Source organism: Mesocricetus auratus, unplaced genomic scaffold, assembly GCF_017639785.1.
Source record: "Mesocricetus auratus isolate SY011 unplaced genomic scaffold, BCM_Maur_2.0 Super-Scaffold_100006, whole genome shotgun sequence".
In the NCBI taxonomy this organism is placed as follows: Eukaryota; Metazoa; Chordata; class Mammalia; order Rodentia; family Cricetidae; genus Mesocricetus; species Mesocricetus auratus.
In genome coordinates this window covers 44,997,545-45,011,574 of record NW_024429190.1, presented here as the reverse complement: position 1 = coordinate 45,011,574, position 14,030 = coordinate 44,997,545, and the positions used below count along the sequence as shown (strand labels likewise).

The 14,030-nt window shown below is 41.3% G+C and overlaps 1 protein-coding gene across 3 annotated transcripts in view; it reads right to left on the bottom strand.

Moving 5' to 3' along the window:
- The window catches only part of Nsun7 (NOP2/Sun RNA methyltransferase family member 7), a 40,645-nt gene that overhangs the window by 22,653 nt on the left and 3,962 nt on the right, over positions 1 to 14,030 (bottom strand). For all 3 annotated transcript variants that reach the window (XM_040747140.1, XM_040747141.1, XM_040747139.1), the window contains exons 3-4: positions 7,304 to 7,362; positions 6,608 to 6,738 (exon numbers count right to left, since the gene is read on the bottom strand). In XM_040747140.1, coding sequence (XP_040603074.1) covers positions 6,608 to 6,738; positions 7,304 to 7,362 — 190 coding nt within the window. The remainder of the gene's footprint in view (positions 1 to 6,607; positions 6,739 to 7,303; positions 7,363 to 14,030) is intronic.

The window sequence follows — 14,030 nt, the reverse complement described above, 5'->3', positions numbered from 1 at the left end:
ATTGTTCTAAGTTCCAGAAACCAGAGAATGGACCAGAAAGAAGTTGTTCCTGACACTGAGGTGTCCTAAGTGCCAATGACAAGGAAACTATCCATCACACTGTGGTATAATAAAACGTCCTTGCTACGGGAGGGACATCTCCTGGGGGTTAAATAAGATAAAAGGGAAGAGTGAAAGTGGAGTGAAGCAGAGGAACCCTCAGACCAGGAAGATGTACCCCGAAAAAGCTATGTAGAGCTTCTTGAGAGGTCATTTTTAAAGGAGGTATGCTGTCTTGGTTTTTCATATTCCTTATGGTTTTGCATTAGGGCTTGCCCATCTAGAATTAGAATGTGGGATAATGGAACAGACAGAATTTGCTCTTATTTCAAGTTAGTCTTTACATGTGTGGAGTTATTGTAGAGTTCCTAAAGAGACTAGTTGTAGAAGAGTTGAGATGATGTCTTCCCTTGTTAAATCGGTGTTCAGAGCACTGGGCTCTATCCCAAATTCTCCCCTAACAGTTGAGTACTGTCTGAAACTAGTCACTATGCAGCAGTAAACCCATCTTGAAACTAGAGCAATAACTGATCACAGAGCAATTGCTCCTTTGTACCAATTGTAATTTTAAAAGTGGGGGGGGGGGCAGTTCAAGAGAAAGACACCATGCAACAGAGTTCAAGTTGAGGGTTTTTTCCACTAAAGGAAATGATCATAAAACAGGGAAGGGGGAGGGGAGAGACTGGCCTTCATGAATAGGAACAGCAGGAAAGAGGCAGAGAGAGGGGAGGGGGGGATGGGAGGTGGGCAGGGCCGTTTAAAAAGGGAATGTACTGAATAGGCACAGGTGGTGCTCTTAGCGGCAGCAGCTGAGGGAGTATCTTGTCAGAACCCCAAGGACAGCTGCCTAAATACCAACACCGACTGCTTTAGGGAGGAAAGGGTTGTGCAGTACTGTGTGTACCAAGTTATATGGATACGAGTGGAAAAAAGAGAAGAAAATGTGGTAGAACTAGAGAGCAGTAGAGGAGGGTAAACCACATGAATGGGGAAATGGTAGTTTTTTAAAAAGATGGGGTATAGGAGTTTCGTTAATGGCAGACTGAAAAGAGAAGGCTATAGAGATGCATTCAGATAACATAAAACAGTCTCATCTACCTGGAGGCCAGCCTATGTTCTTTGAGGGAGCACTAACCCTCTAGTGCTGGGATTAAAGGCATATGATCTGTTTTTCTTTTAGACTGATTCAATCTCTGTATCCCTGGGTGGCCTTGAACTCAGAGAGATCCATCTAGCTCTTAATCCTGAGTCCTAGGAAATGGCATGAGGAAAGGAGAAAAAGAGAGAAATTACCTAAAACATGAACAGTGGGGGCGGGGAAGCTGACTTATTACATTGGCCGTGATGTTATACAGATAAAGAACAACTGTAGCAGAGAACCAGAACTAGGTAAATACACAGAATATTGATACTGAATTGCTTGATTATTAGATTTTTGTTTCGACATTGGGAGCTCCTCCATATTGTCGTAACCTCTGGGCTAGGCTCCATATTGATTCTCTCCTACAGTTTTGCCCTTGGGTATCCCCAGAACCATGCTGGCATTAAATTCGCTCATGGGACTAACGACACTTCCAGCAGCAGGTGATGCTGAGATGACCTCTACTCAGCTGCCATTGCTGCAGTTAAGCCAGGCAGGCTGCAGAGTGGCGGTTGCAGCGCTGTTGGAGGTTGTACAACTTTCCAAATGTACATCTTGGGTTCCCTGGTGGGGTGCTGAGGGCATTCCTGGGGCACTAGTCAATGCAGGCCCCTTCTATAAGCTCTCTGGTGACACAGCTTCTGTAGATTTCCTGGGAAAGGTCCCTAAGGCTGGCCTACTGGTGTCTATGGCAGCAACCACAGTGATTATAGTAGCATCTACTGATCTGACATGCAGGAAGCTCATTGGGAGTGAGAAGCAGGTAGATCATAGAGACAAGAGGAGCAGCTGTCAGTCTGATAAAATTCCATTCCCTTAGTTACCCTGTCATCAGCCACTTAATCCAATGTGGCTTCTAAACCACCCTCATCCCCAGCTCCCAACTGACCATTTTCTTCATGCCTGGAGATAACCTTCCTCTTGAAAACATAAGATTGGACCTTATACAGATAATCTGTTTCAGATTATTCTCTAGAAAAGTTAAATGGTCAAAGCTGTTCCAAAGAAAAGTCATTAAAAGACATGAGAGGAAAAACTCATCTTTAAGACTTGCTTAAGGGATATTTTGGCAAATGACACCCTCTGGGATTTGATGGGCAATGAGAAAGCTGGGGAATAAGAAAAACAACATACCTGAGCAAAGGTGACTTACTTGCATAGTTAGCTTAATATTCACAAATCATCTAATGCACATTGTCACTTAGAATAAAGAGAACTGTCACTGCAGCCGTTTAAAACCGACATCTACTCTCTGAATTCATCAAGGGTGTCGTTTTCCACTTCCGATATTATAATTTGGAATGTCCCTCTAGACATGAAGCCAAGACTATTTAAGGCTCAACTTGTTTGTTTTTGTCCTTTCAGGATCAAATTTTTGCTATTTCTTGTATAACAGCTTGGACTTTTACCTCATTTATTTTACACATTTTCTAAGCCTGATCCATTGGGTAGTGAAATGCACATCTGAAATGCCAACATCGGAGAGGCGGAGGCAAAGCAGTCACAAGTTCAAGACCAGACTCAGCTACACAGCAAGTCTAAGGCTGGCCTGGGCTACATGGAACCTGTCTCAAAGATGAACACAAACCTCACTCTCCTTGCCCTGTGGAACAGATCATGGTAAAGTAAGAATTATGCACAGGGGATCCAATGAAGAGTCTATTCATAGTGTATGGATGGCAGTAACGAAAGTGGGAATGAATGAGCAGACTCACAGGAGTTTTGGAGTTGGAGCAACGGGATTTGATGCCTTAGATGTCACCGAGTGAGCAGGGGAGTACAGGTGAGTTAAGACTGGTATTTAGGTAGATGGTAGTGTCCTAGTTGAGGCCGAACAGTTTGGAAGTCCCCTGATGGGAATTTAGATCTAACAAGCTAGTCTAAGAAAAAGAAACTAGACAGAAGACTATACCATCAACCTTTGGGCGCTAGGGAGTAACAGCAGGGCTTTCCCAGCATGGGCTAGAGAAGTGGGGGGGGGGGTAAGAAGACAGCACCTCAAAGAGAGAGTAAGACAGAAAGTAAGAGAGATGTGGCATAGGGGCACAGGAGCTAAAGGAGCCAACCTCCTTCTACCTTTCCAATTCCTAATTCCATTTCTTCTGGTAGAAGAAATGGTTCTGACTGAGGTGAGAACTCCTTCTATCAGAACATTTCCATTCTTGCTCCAGCTAACTGAGGACAGCCTCTTGAGAATTAAGAACCTTAATTAAAATACTTTGACTTTGCTGGGCATGGTGGTATAACACAAAATAAATAAAAGACCCAGAGACAGATATTGGGATTCAAGCTGAAGGTCAGGGAAGCAAAGCAGCTGACCACTAGCTCTCACCTCTAGCTCAGGCTGAAAGGGCTGATCCACACACAAGCTCTCCTCATGCTGCCTCTCCTCAGCATGACTAGATAACAAAGGCCTCACACTCTCCTGAAGATCCTGCTTCATCTTTTTTATCCCTCTAGTATTAAAGGCATGTGATCTGTTACTATTTTAGACTGACTCAATCTCCTGTATCCTTGGGTGGCCTTGAACTCAGAGAGATCCATCTATCTCTTAATCCTGAGTCCTAAGATTAAAGGTGTGTACCACCACCTCCTAGCTTCTGGCTGCTGGGATTAAAGCTGTGTGCCTCCATTCTATGACTTGTGGCTGACTTTGCTTTCTGAATCCTCAGGTAAGCTTTAATAAGTCATAAACAATATATCACCACAGGGTAGCACTTGGTGACTGGGGTAGGAGGATCACTTGAGTTTAGGAGTTCGAAACCAACTTCAGCAACACAGCACTTCAAAAATTACTGTTAAGTGTATCTTTTTAAAAGATTTTATTTTTACAGACTTTGGATATCCCCCATGGAGGGCCTCACCCTCCCTGGAGAGCAGAGTGGGGATTGGATGGGGGCTAGGGGGTTGGGAAGGTGGGAGAGGAGGGGAGGGAGAGGGAGCTGGGATTGACATGTGAAGCAAGCTTGTTTCTAATTTAAATTAAAAAAAACAAAAAATGATTTATTTTTAAATTTTTAATTATTTAAATGTGTGTTTGAGAGTGCTGGCAGAGACCAGAAGATAACATCAAATCCCCTGGAGCTGAAGTTACAGGTAGTAAGTCATCCAAGTGAGTACCAGAATCCAAACTCAGGTCCTCTGCAAGAGCAGTATGTGCTCTTAATCACTGGGCCATCTCTCCTGTCCCATATACCTTTATCTTTACACATATATTTTCCATGCAACACTCTGTTTTTTCTGCAATTTAATTACTAAGTACAAGCTTTTCTTACATAGAATACTGGGAGTTGGTATAATGATAAATATGAGTATAATGTGACTGACTAATTTTGGATAAGGTTTGCATTTAATGGAGGTTCTAAAATAGGATCTCACTATGTAGCTCATGCTAGCCTGGATCACACAACCCTTCTGTCTCAATCTCCAAAGATTACAGTCATGTACCACCAGACCTGGTTTCATATAAACCCATGGGGTGGGGTTATATAGACAGCAATGTTACCATACCTGTGTCATAGTCCAGAGGAGGATGCCGTGCATTATAACGAAACGAAAACATCTAGGGATCAGAAGTCCTTCATTAAGCAGTAAAACCTTCTGATTTCTCTGACCTCATAAACCAGGCTCCTTGCTAGCAGTGTCACCTAATTTATCGATGATGAGGCCATACACTGGTCTTTCTTGGAGTGCTGTGTTTTTTCTGGATAACGCAGCTAACCTGAGTTCCTACTAGTCAGTCTGAGACTAAGTTATGATGGTCATGAATGTGTGTGCATGTGCATGTGTGTATGTGCCTGTGCGTGCGTGCATCTCTCTCTCTCTCTCTCTCTCTCTCTCTCTCTCTGTGTGTGTGTGTGTGTGTGTGTGTGTGTGTGTGTGTGTGTGTGCAAGCCTATAATCCCAGCACTTAGGAGATAGTGGCAGGGGGATAAGATGATCAAAGTCATTCTCAGCTACATAAGCAGCTCCAAGTCATTCTGTGGTACATGAGACCCCATTTCCAAGGAAAAACTCATGGGGGTGGGAAGATGGCTGAGTATGGAAATTGCATGCTATGCAAACATGAGGACCTAAGTTTAAACCCTCAGCCCCACATAAAAAAGCCAGGTGCAGCACCCCATGCCTGTAATTCTATTGCTCAGGAAGCAGAGCCAGGAGGATAGTCAGGGCTTGCAGGCTCAGCTACTTGGACAGAATCAGTGAGCTTCAGGTTTAGTGAGAGACCTTGTGCCTAAAATAAGGAAGAGAGTGACTGAGGGAGCCATAGGAAATTGACCTCTAACCTCCACACCTATATACCTGTGCTCATATAATATGCACACACACATATGGAGATATATTTGTGTGTGTGTGTGTCTGTGTGTATCTGTTTAATAGAAAAGGAGAAAAAACAAAAATGGTAAAAATAAAAAAATACTGGCACTGAAACACCCTTAGTGAAAGCAATTATTGTTACTGCTCCTCTCACTAAGTTCCACCTCCAACGCTGCCGCATGAGAATTACATTTCCAACATCTGAATTCTGGGGCCACCACCCAAGCATAACACACAGTAACATAGCTCACACCAACAATGTGTCCAGCTCTTACTCCACTATTAATCTGTTATCTTTCCTAGCCAGCCTTTGAGACCAGTACTTATTATCCACATGGCAGTCTCCAGTTGATGCTTAGGATAAAGAGGAAACCAAAACACATAGTTTGTTCTTACTTAGGTGAGAAACAAGCTGTGTCTAACCTGCTCTCTTGGTGTCTGGGATAGTGTAACCATCAACTAACAGGTTGATTCATCAACAAGCATAATCAACAAATTTATTTCTACTTAAAAAAAAAAACCACATCCATGCTGGATGATAGTGGCTCACATCTTAAATCTCAGCATTCAGGTGGCAGAGGCAGGTGGATCTCTGTGAGTTCGGGGCCAGCCTGGTCTACAGAGCGAGTTCCAGAACAGCCTCCAAAGCAATACAGGGAAACCCTGTCTCAAAAAACCAAAACCAAAACAACAACAGAAAACCACATCCATTTGTTCTTAACTAGACAGACTTTTTTCAGTTTGGCCAAACAGTGAATTTTTGTATAGTATTGGAATTTTCTCATTTGTTATATTTTTTTGTAAAGATGTCAATTAAGGAAACAAAAGTTAGCCGTTTAGTATATACTTACGCATATACTAAAACTATTAGAAATTTGTAATGATTTCCCACATGTCTATATACTGGATCATGCAAACTCAACATCTTAAAACAATTTATTCTAAAGGTAGAATTTAAACTATTCAAGACTGTTTGCAAAGGAACTCAAGACTTTGATATCTTTTCATAAATGTTTGAGACAAGGGTATCTATAAATTATATTACATTAATTTTATAACTCAAAACGCTAATGTTGGTTTTGTACAAATGGCATTTTTACCTGTAGTTACCTGTTTAGAAGGGTCTCCACCTCTTGAACTTCTGATATAGACTCTTCATTATCAGGAAGGACACGGGCCTGAAATTTTCTATCTTGAAAATCGTACAGCATCACAATAATAAGACTGCTCAAATGATCTGGCTACCAAGGGGAAACACACAGAAAGAAAACTAAAGAACCAATATCCAAAGGCTTGAGATGTAACACAGGTGGAAAATGCTTGCCTAGCCTGAACAAAGCCTTGGGTCTGATCCTCTAAGGGTAGGGTGAATATGGATAATGATAATATTCGTATAGTTAGATTTAGGAATAGAGATGGTCTTTTTTGGTTTTTTGAAACAGAGTTTCTCTGTGAAATCCTGGAAATCACTCTGTAGACCAAACTGGCCTTGAACTCAGAGATCTGCCTGTCTCTGCATCCAGAGTGCTGGTATTAAAGGTATGCAACCCAGCCCCAGCTAAGAGAAGGTCTTCAAAAGGGTAAAACAATATAGTTTGAGATGAAAAGCTTCTCCAAAAAGACAGTTTGGGGAATATGAGTCCAGATGGCAGGACCAGGGTCAAAATGTAAGTGTTAGCAGCAGGAAAGAACATGTATTTTAGAGGGGTCTCACACTAGGCCAACTCGTATGTAGAGCTGACAGAATTTTCATACTTTCTAAAAAATATTAATGAGGCAGACTAATTCTAACAGTTGTTTACTTACTATTGTGGTACTTGGGAAGATATAGCTGTCTATTAACATAGTTTCCAAAATATCTTGATCTGCAAGACAAGGGAAAAGTCTATTATGCAAAATATCAAATCTTAAAATAAAGACCTTTGAATTAAATACACTTCAAATAATGTCATAAAATTGCCTTAAACTTTAAAATGTACCTCAACTCTTCATAAAGGCATAAATTACAGCAGCAAGCCAAAATATTTATAATCCTCGTGAATCCTGGGCTCTTACAGTTCAGGCTTTATAGAGTCTCATAGTCACAGCATTATCAACATATTCATAAGGAATTTTAACTTTTAATTTATGACCCTTGGGGTTAGAGAGATGGCTCAGTGGTTAGATGAGAGATACCATAATAGCGTGAGTCATTATAGGCTTGAGGAGAGAGCTGACACTAATGAGATTTCCAGAGATCTACAAGGATAACACCAACTGGCAAACTAAGCAATAGTGGAGAGACTACATTAATAGCCCCTCCTTGATGATAAGGTTGATGACTACCTTATATGTCATCCTAGAACCTTCATCTGGGGACTTATGGAAGCAGAGACAGATATCCACAGCTAACACTGAACTGAACTCCTGGAACACAGTGACAGCAATGGAGGAGTGATGAGCAAAGGGGTCAAGACCATGATGGTGAAACCCACAAAGACATCTGACCAGATAAGGGGGAGCTCTTGAATCCTAGACTGATGGCTGAGAGGCCAACAGGGGACTGATTCAGACTCCATGAATGTAGTCTCAGTGAGGGGGCCACAGAAATCACTGGGACCTTGGGTAGTAGATCAGTGTTTACCATGGTTTATGAATGATCTTTGGGAGCCCATTCCAAATAGAGGGATGCTCTCTCAGCCTGGACACATGGGGAAGGGCCCAGGTCCTACCCAGGATGAAATGACAGACTTTGGAGATCCCCCCAAGGAGTGCCTCATCCTCCCTGGGGAATGATGTGGGGATTGGGTGGGAGGCTGGAAAGGCTGGTGGAGGGACAAGGGAGGAAGGGTGGGAGAGGGAGCTGGGATTGACATGTGAAGCGTTCATGTTTCTAATTTAAATAAAAACATATATTGAGGGAAAACAAAAGAACACTAGCTGATCTTCCAGAGGTCCTGAGTTTAATTCCCAGCAACCACATGGTGGCTCACAACCATCTGTAATGAGATCTGGTGCCCTCTTCTGACCTTCAGGAATACATGCAGACAGAACACTGCGTATATACTAAATAAATAAATCTTAACTGATGATCCTTGAAAGACATTAAAGAAGATGTAACTAATAATGAGATGACTCAGCAGTTGAGAGCACTGGCTGCTCTTCCAGAGGCTCCCAGCACCCATATAGTGGCTCATGACGGGCTGTAACTCCATTTGCAGGGGAATCTGGTACCCTCTTCTGGCCTCCGATGGCGCGGCTTGCACATGGTGCACAGCCATGTATGCAGGCAAAACAACCATGTACATTAAAAATTGAAAAGTGTTTAACAGCCTTGCATGTTTCAGTTTAAAGTATTGCTGATATGTTGTATTAGTTATTAAGTACTGTTAATACTTTGAACATTGGGAGGGGGAGGGAGGAGAAAAAGAAGGGAAGGAGGGGAGGACGGAGGAGAACATGAGGAACTGAAGGTCAAGTTGGGGGAGTGGCTGTCAGGAGCGGGATTGAATTTCCACGCAGAATGACAAGAGCTTAAAAGGAATTTTAGAAACAAAAGAATGGAGAAAAGCATGGGTTCTTGGTAGCAGCATTTTTCTCAGGTGGGCTCTGTTTCGCTACAGATAAGCAGAGACTCACGCAGCTCACTTAAGGGAGTCTTCCTGACTCAGCATAAGCGGGGGGTGGGGAGGGGGTGGGGGTATGTGTGGGGGTGGGGAACCAACCTCTTTTTAGAGGCTCTGCTAACAATTGAAAGGTGTGTATGTACAGCTGGAAGTGGCAGTGGCCACATCTCCAAGCCAACAGCTTTTGCTGGATGTCAGAATAGACTGAGGAGGTAAGCTGGAGTCAAACTTGCCTGCCATCTTGGAAAAACTGCTGTTTAAACAGCCATGGTTTTTAGTAGATAAGACATGTGACCAGAAAAACATAAAGATTTACAGTGTGAGCCGGGCGTTGGTGGCGCACGCCTTTAATCCCAGCACTCGGGAGGCAGAGGCAGGCAGATCTCTGTGAGTTCGAGGCCAGTCTGGTTTACAGAGCGAGTTCCAGGGCAGCCTCCAAAGCGACCGAGAAACCTTGTCTCGAAAAACAAAAAACAAAACAAAACAAAAAAAAGATTTACAGTGTGTTTAAAAATATATGTAGGATTGAGAGAGAAAAAGAAACAGCATAGTGGTAAATAAATAGAGAAGCCAGCTGTGGTGGCGCACGCCAGTAGGATTTGCTCCAGAGGCAGAGGGAGATGGATTTCCAGAGAAACCCTGTCTCAGAGAAAAATAAATAAATAAATGTAAAATAAATAGAGTAATAATAATAGATAAATAAGCCATGTAAAGATGGAAAATACACAGAGAGTCTGGATACTGTATGCTATTGTGTTTTTCAGTTTTTGATTGCTAAAGAAGAAAAAACTGCTAAAGTATACTTGATTATAAATACTGCGAATTAATCCAACTTATATATTTCAAAAGTGCTTTGACCTCTTACTTTAAATATAAGGACTGGTTACTTGGGAAAAGAGGTTTTGTTTATGTTTCCACAGAAAATGGAAAGCTGAGGATTCCTTCCAGGCTTCTGTGGTTTGATGAACCAAGACCCCTGGAAGCAGTGGTCCAAGTGACTCAACATCTAAAACAGCTAAGATGATGCAGCCTTACAGACCCCGAAAATAAGGACTTATACAGGTTTCTGAGTTTTGTCATGATCCCCATGGTATAGAAAGTGCCCCTATCACCTTGAAGCAGTTTGGAATGAGCGACATCCAAATCCCCATATTGTTTATAAATCTTTGTTTTCATTTAAATGGGATTGCTTATAATTGGTTAATGATCACAGTCAATCTTTTTAATGGTAAAATGGAGATTATGGTATGGAAATGAATACTTGGTATGGGTAATGTTTTTCATTTATTGATGCAAATTCAAGGTCAATTTTGTGATATGTATATTTCTCCTCTTGATTAATTATTGTGTTTATACTAATCTTTTAAAACATAATGCATAATTAAATACATATTAGAGATAGTTACTTATAATAGTCAGAACTTATAGTTAGGTTAGTTAGGTTTTCTAGATAGATAGAGATGTATTTGAGACAGATAGATAGCCTTCAAACCTTTCAAAGACCTTCAGAAAATGGCATTTAAAATGGTTTAGGGTTTTTCTTGACAATGAGAAATGTCTGCTCCTGACATCACCAATTACGTCTGAGAGGAAGATAGACATCGAAGAAACTCGTTATGGAGTTTTCTTTCAACATGGCAAGATTAGCCATTTGGCAAGAAATGCTCTTGCCTAGACTATATAAACTGGACATGCAGGACCCACAGGAAAGTGACTGCTGAACTCAAACAGTCCTTCAGGTTTCCTGCTTCTACCAGAATTTCTGCAGGACACAGAAAAATGACTGACAAACTGCCAATGCAGATGGATAGCTTGAAATTTCCTGCTTTGTTGAGAAGTCTTCCAGACACACTGTGGCCTATGGGCTGAAGATGGATGCCCCAACGTTACAGTGGAACTTAAGGTGACTGTCCAGGCAGCAAGATGTCTCTGTCAGTTCTAGTGTTTATATATTATCCTTCTGTGGTCTTTGATGGAGTTGAAGACAGATAGTTATAATTATAGTTTTCCTCAGTTATGATAAAAGATAAGCTACATATAAGACCTTAGACTCACAAAGATAGATGATAAAATACTTTCTTTAAATCTTACTAAATGTTAATGGACAAAATATTATAACTATGTTCTTACTTGATAACTGTTCTGTTATATATAATTTGACTATGTTAAAGTTAAAACCTTTATTTAGACAGAAAAGAGGAAATGATGGGAAAATCCTGTGTATATGTCAATAAAACACTGTTGGCCAATAGGGAAGCAAGATAGGTGGGACTAGGAATTGAGGAGGATTCTGGGAAAGAGAGACACAGGCAGTCATGATGTAGCCACCATAGGAATAAGAGGTTCAGACCCCTTTCTCCGGTAAGAGAAAATACTTATATTTACAATTATGGGGTAAATACTTAAGTCAGAGATATCCAGTAAGAAACCAAGCAAACGGCCAACAGCTTCATAATTCATAACTGATGCAGCTCTGGAACCAGGCTGGCAGGAAGGCTGCACTCTACAGGGAAGGAACAGAGAAGGAGAGCAAGAAAAGATATACCTTGGTAGAGGGAGCCATTATGGGTTTAATGAGAAAGCTGGCACTAGGGAAGCCTCCAGGGATCCACAAGGATGACCCCAACTAAGAATCTAAGCAATAGGCGAGAGGCTACCTTAAATGCCCTTCCTCTATAACGAGATTAATGACTACCTTGAATTCCATCATAGAGCCTTCACCCAGTAGCTGATGGAAGCAGAAGCAGAGATTCACAAGCAATGAGCTGAACTTCTGGAATCCAGTTGCAGAGAGGGAGGAGTGAGGAGCAAAGGGGTCAAGACCGTTCTGGGGAAACCCATGAAAACAGCCGACATGAGCAAGTGGAAGCTCACGGATCCCAGTCTGACAGCCGGGGAACCAACATTGGACTGAACCAGGCTCCCTGAAAGTGGGTGTCTGTTGGGAGACCAGGGCAGTCTATGGGGCCTCTGGCAGTGGAACCAGTATTTATCCCTAGTGCATGAATGGGCTTTTCGAGCCCATTCCCTATAGAGGGATACTCTCTTAGCCTAGATATTGGGGAGAGGGCCTCAATCCTCCTCCAAATGATGTGACAGACTTTGATGATCCCCCATGGGAGGCCTCACCCTCTCTGAGGAGTGGATGGGGGTGGGATGGGGAACTGGTAAGGTGAATGAGAGGACAGAAGGGAGAGGGAACTGGGATTGGTATGTAAAATTAGATACTTTTTAATTTAAATAAATATTAATTAAAATACTTTGGAAAATTAAAAAATGAAAAATGTTAAACAGCCTTGCTCTTTCATTTTTAAGTATTGTTGATATGTTGTGTTAGTTGTTAAGTATTGGGTTTTTTGTTTGTTTGTTTGTTTTGTTTTTTTGAGACAGGGTTTCTCTGTGTAGCAGCTCTGGCTCTTCTGGAACTCACTCTATAGACCAGGCTAGCCTCAAACTCACAGAGATTCACTTGCCTCTGCCTCCCGAATGTTGGGATCAAATTATTCCACCATCTGGAATAATTAAATATTGTTAGTACTTTGTTCTGAATTTTCTATGTTTGCGAACAAGGTTGCTTTTTTTTAACATCCTTGTGGTGTTTATTATCAGGGTTATTGCTAGCCTTGTGAATGAGAGGTGCTTTATCCCAGCATAAATCTCCGTTTTTGTTACAGAAAATATAATTTCCATAACCATGAAGGACCTCTAACATGAAAGATGTGTGTAGGCTATAAAACTTTGACCACTGGAGTCGCTATGAATCACAAAGGTAGAATGGAGAAAATCAGAACATGATTTTGCCAGTCTTACACTTCTTTTCTAGGACTCTTGCCAAAACAGTCCCCTTTGACTGCCTTTGGTGTTGTGCAGAAGGCATTAACTTTATATGCTATATGACATTCTTACTTTGAAATATCAGATTAAATAATAGCTATACTTTTTTATTCAATGTATTCTACATTTTGGGCAGAGGAAGAAAACTTGACAAAATTATTTTAGTCTTTTGAGCAAAATTAGAACAGCTACTAACAAACACAAAATAAAACAATGTGGGGCCATGGAGAACTAGATTATGGAGAGGTGTTGTTTTCTTCCATCCAGATGAGATCTTTTTTTAATTCCCATTGCTGCTCAATTTCTCGAGCTTCCTCCATTTTTTTCATTTGTAAATGAGAACACCTTTCCCATTTATATCAAATGAAATTAGGTACTTTGTGAAGAAAAAGAGCTAAACATGTAAAAATTATTACTGTGCTTTGACTCTTGGGTGATAGCTGAAGCATAAAGGTTTCTGGAGCTCGTTTTCCTAATGAATCACAATGCAATCAACAAGTAACTTAGCAGGCTTTAGAAGACACACTACACATTATGAAGAGCCCTTGATTGGCTCCTGGGAAGTTGCCTTTAAATCCTTGAAGTCACTTGGCTGGTCCAAATTGTCTTTGTTTACCTTGAACTTTGAGCCACAACCATATTATCTTGACCTTTATACAAGTTAGAATTTGAGTAACTGGTCAGTCAATGACACATTTAAGAATATATGCTTTTAAGAACAAGTCTCAATAAAAAATTCTACACAGCAAGACCAAGGTGAACTCTCCTCATTAGCAATGCTCCCTTCCCACTGTCAGACATCAAGCTCTGTTGTAAGATTTCCTTGGGAGCCAGGCAGTGGTAGTACATGTCTTTAATCCCATCACTCAAGAGGCAGAGTCAGGTGGATCTCTGTGAGTTCAAAGCCAGCCTGATCTACAAAACTACACAGAGAAACCATGTCTCCAAAAAAAATTTTTTTGCCCTTGGGAAAGGACAATGTTCCCCTTGTGTCTGGACTCTGCCTTATGCATACTGCTTGCTAATTTCACATGTATCCTTTTGTTGTACTAAACCATGCATATAAAATATTTGCTGGGTTCTACAAACCCTTT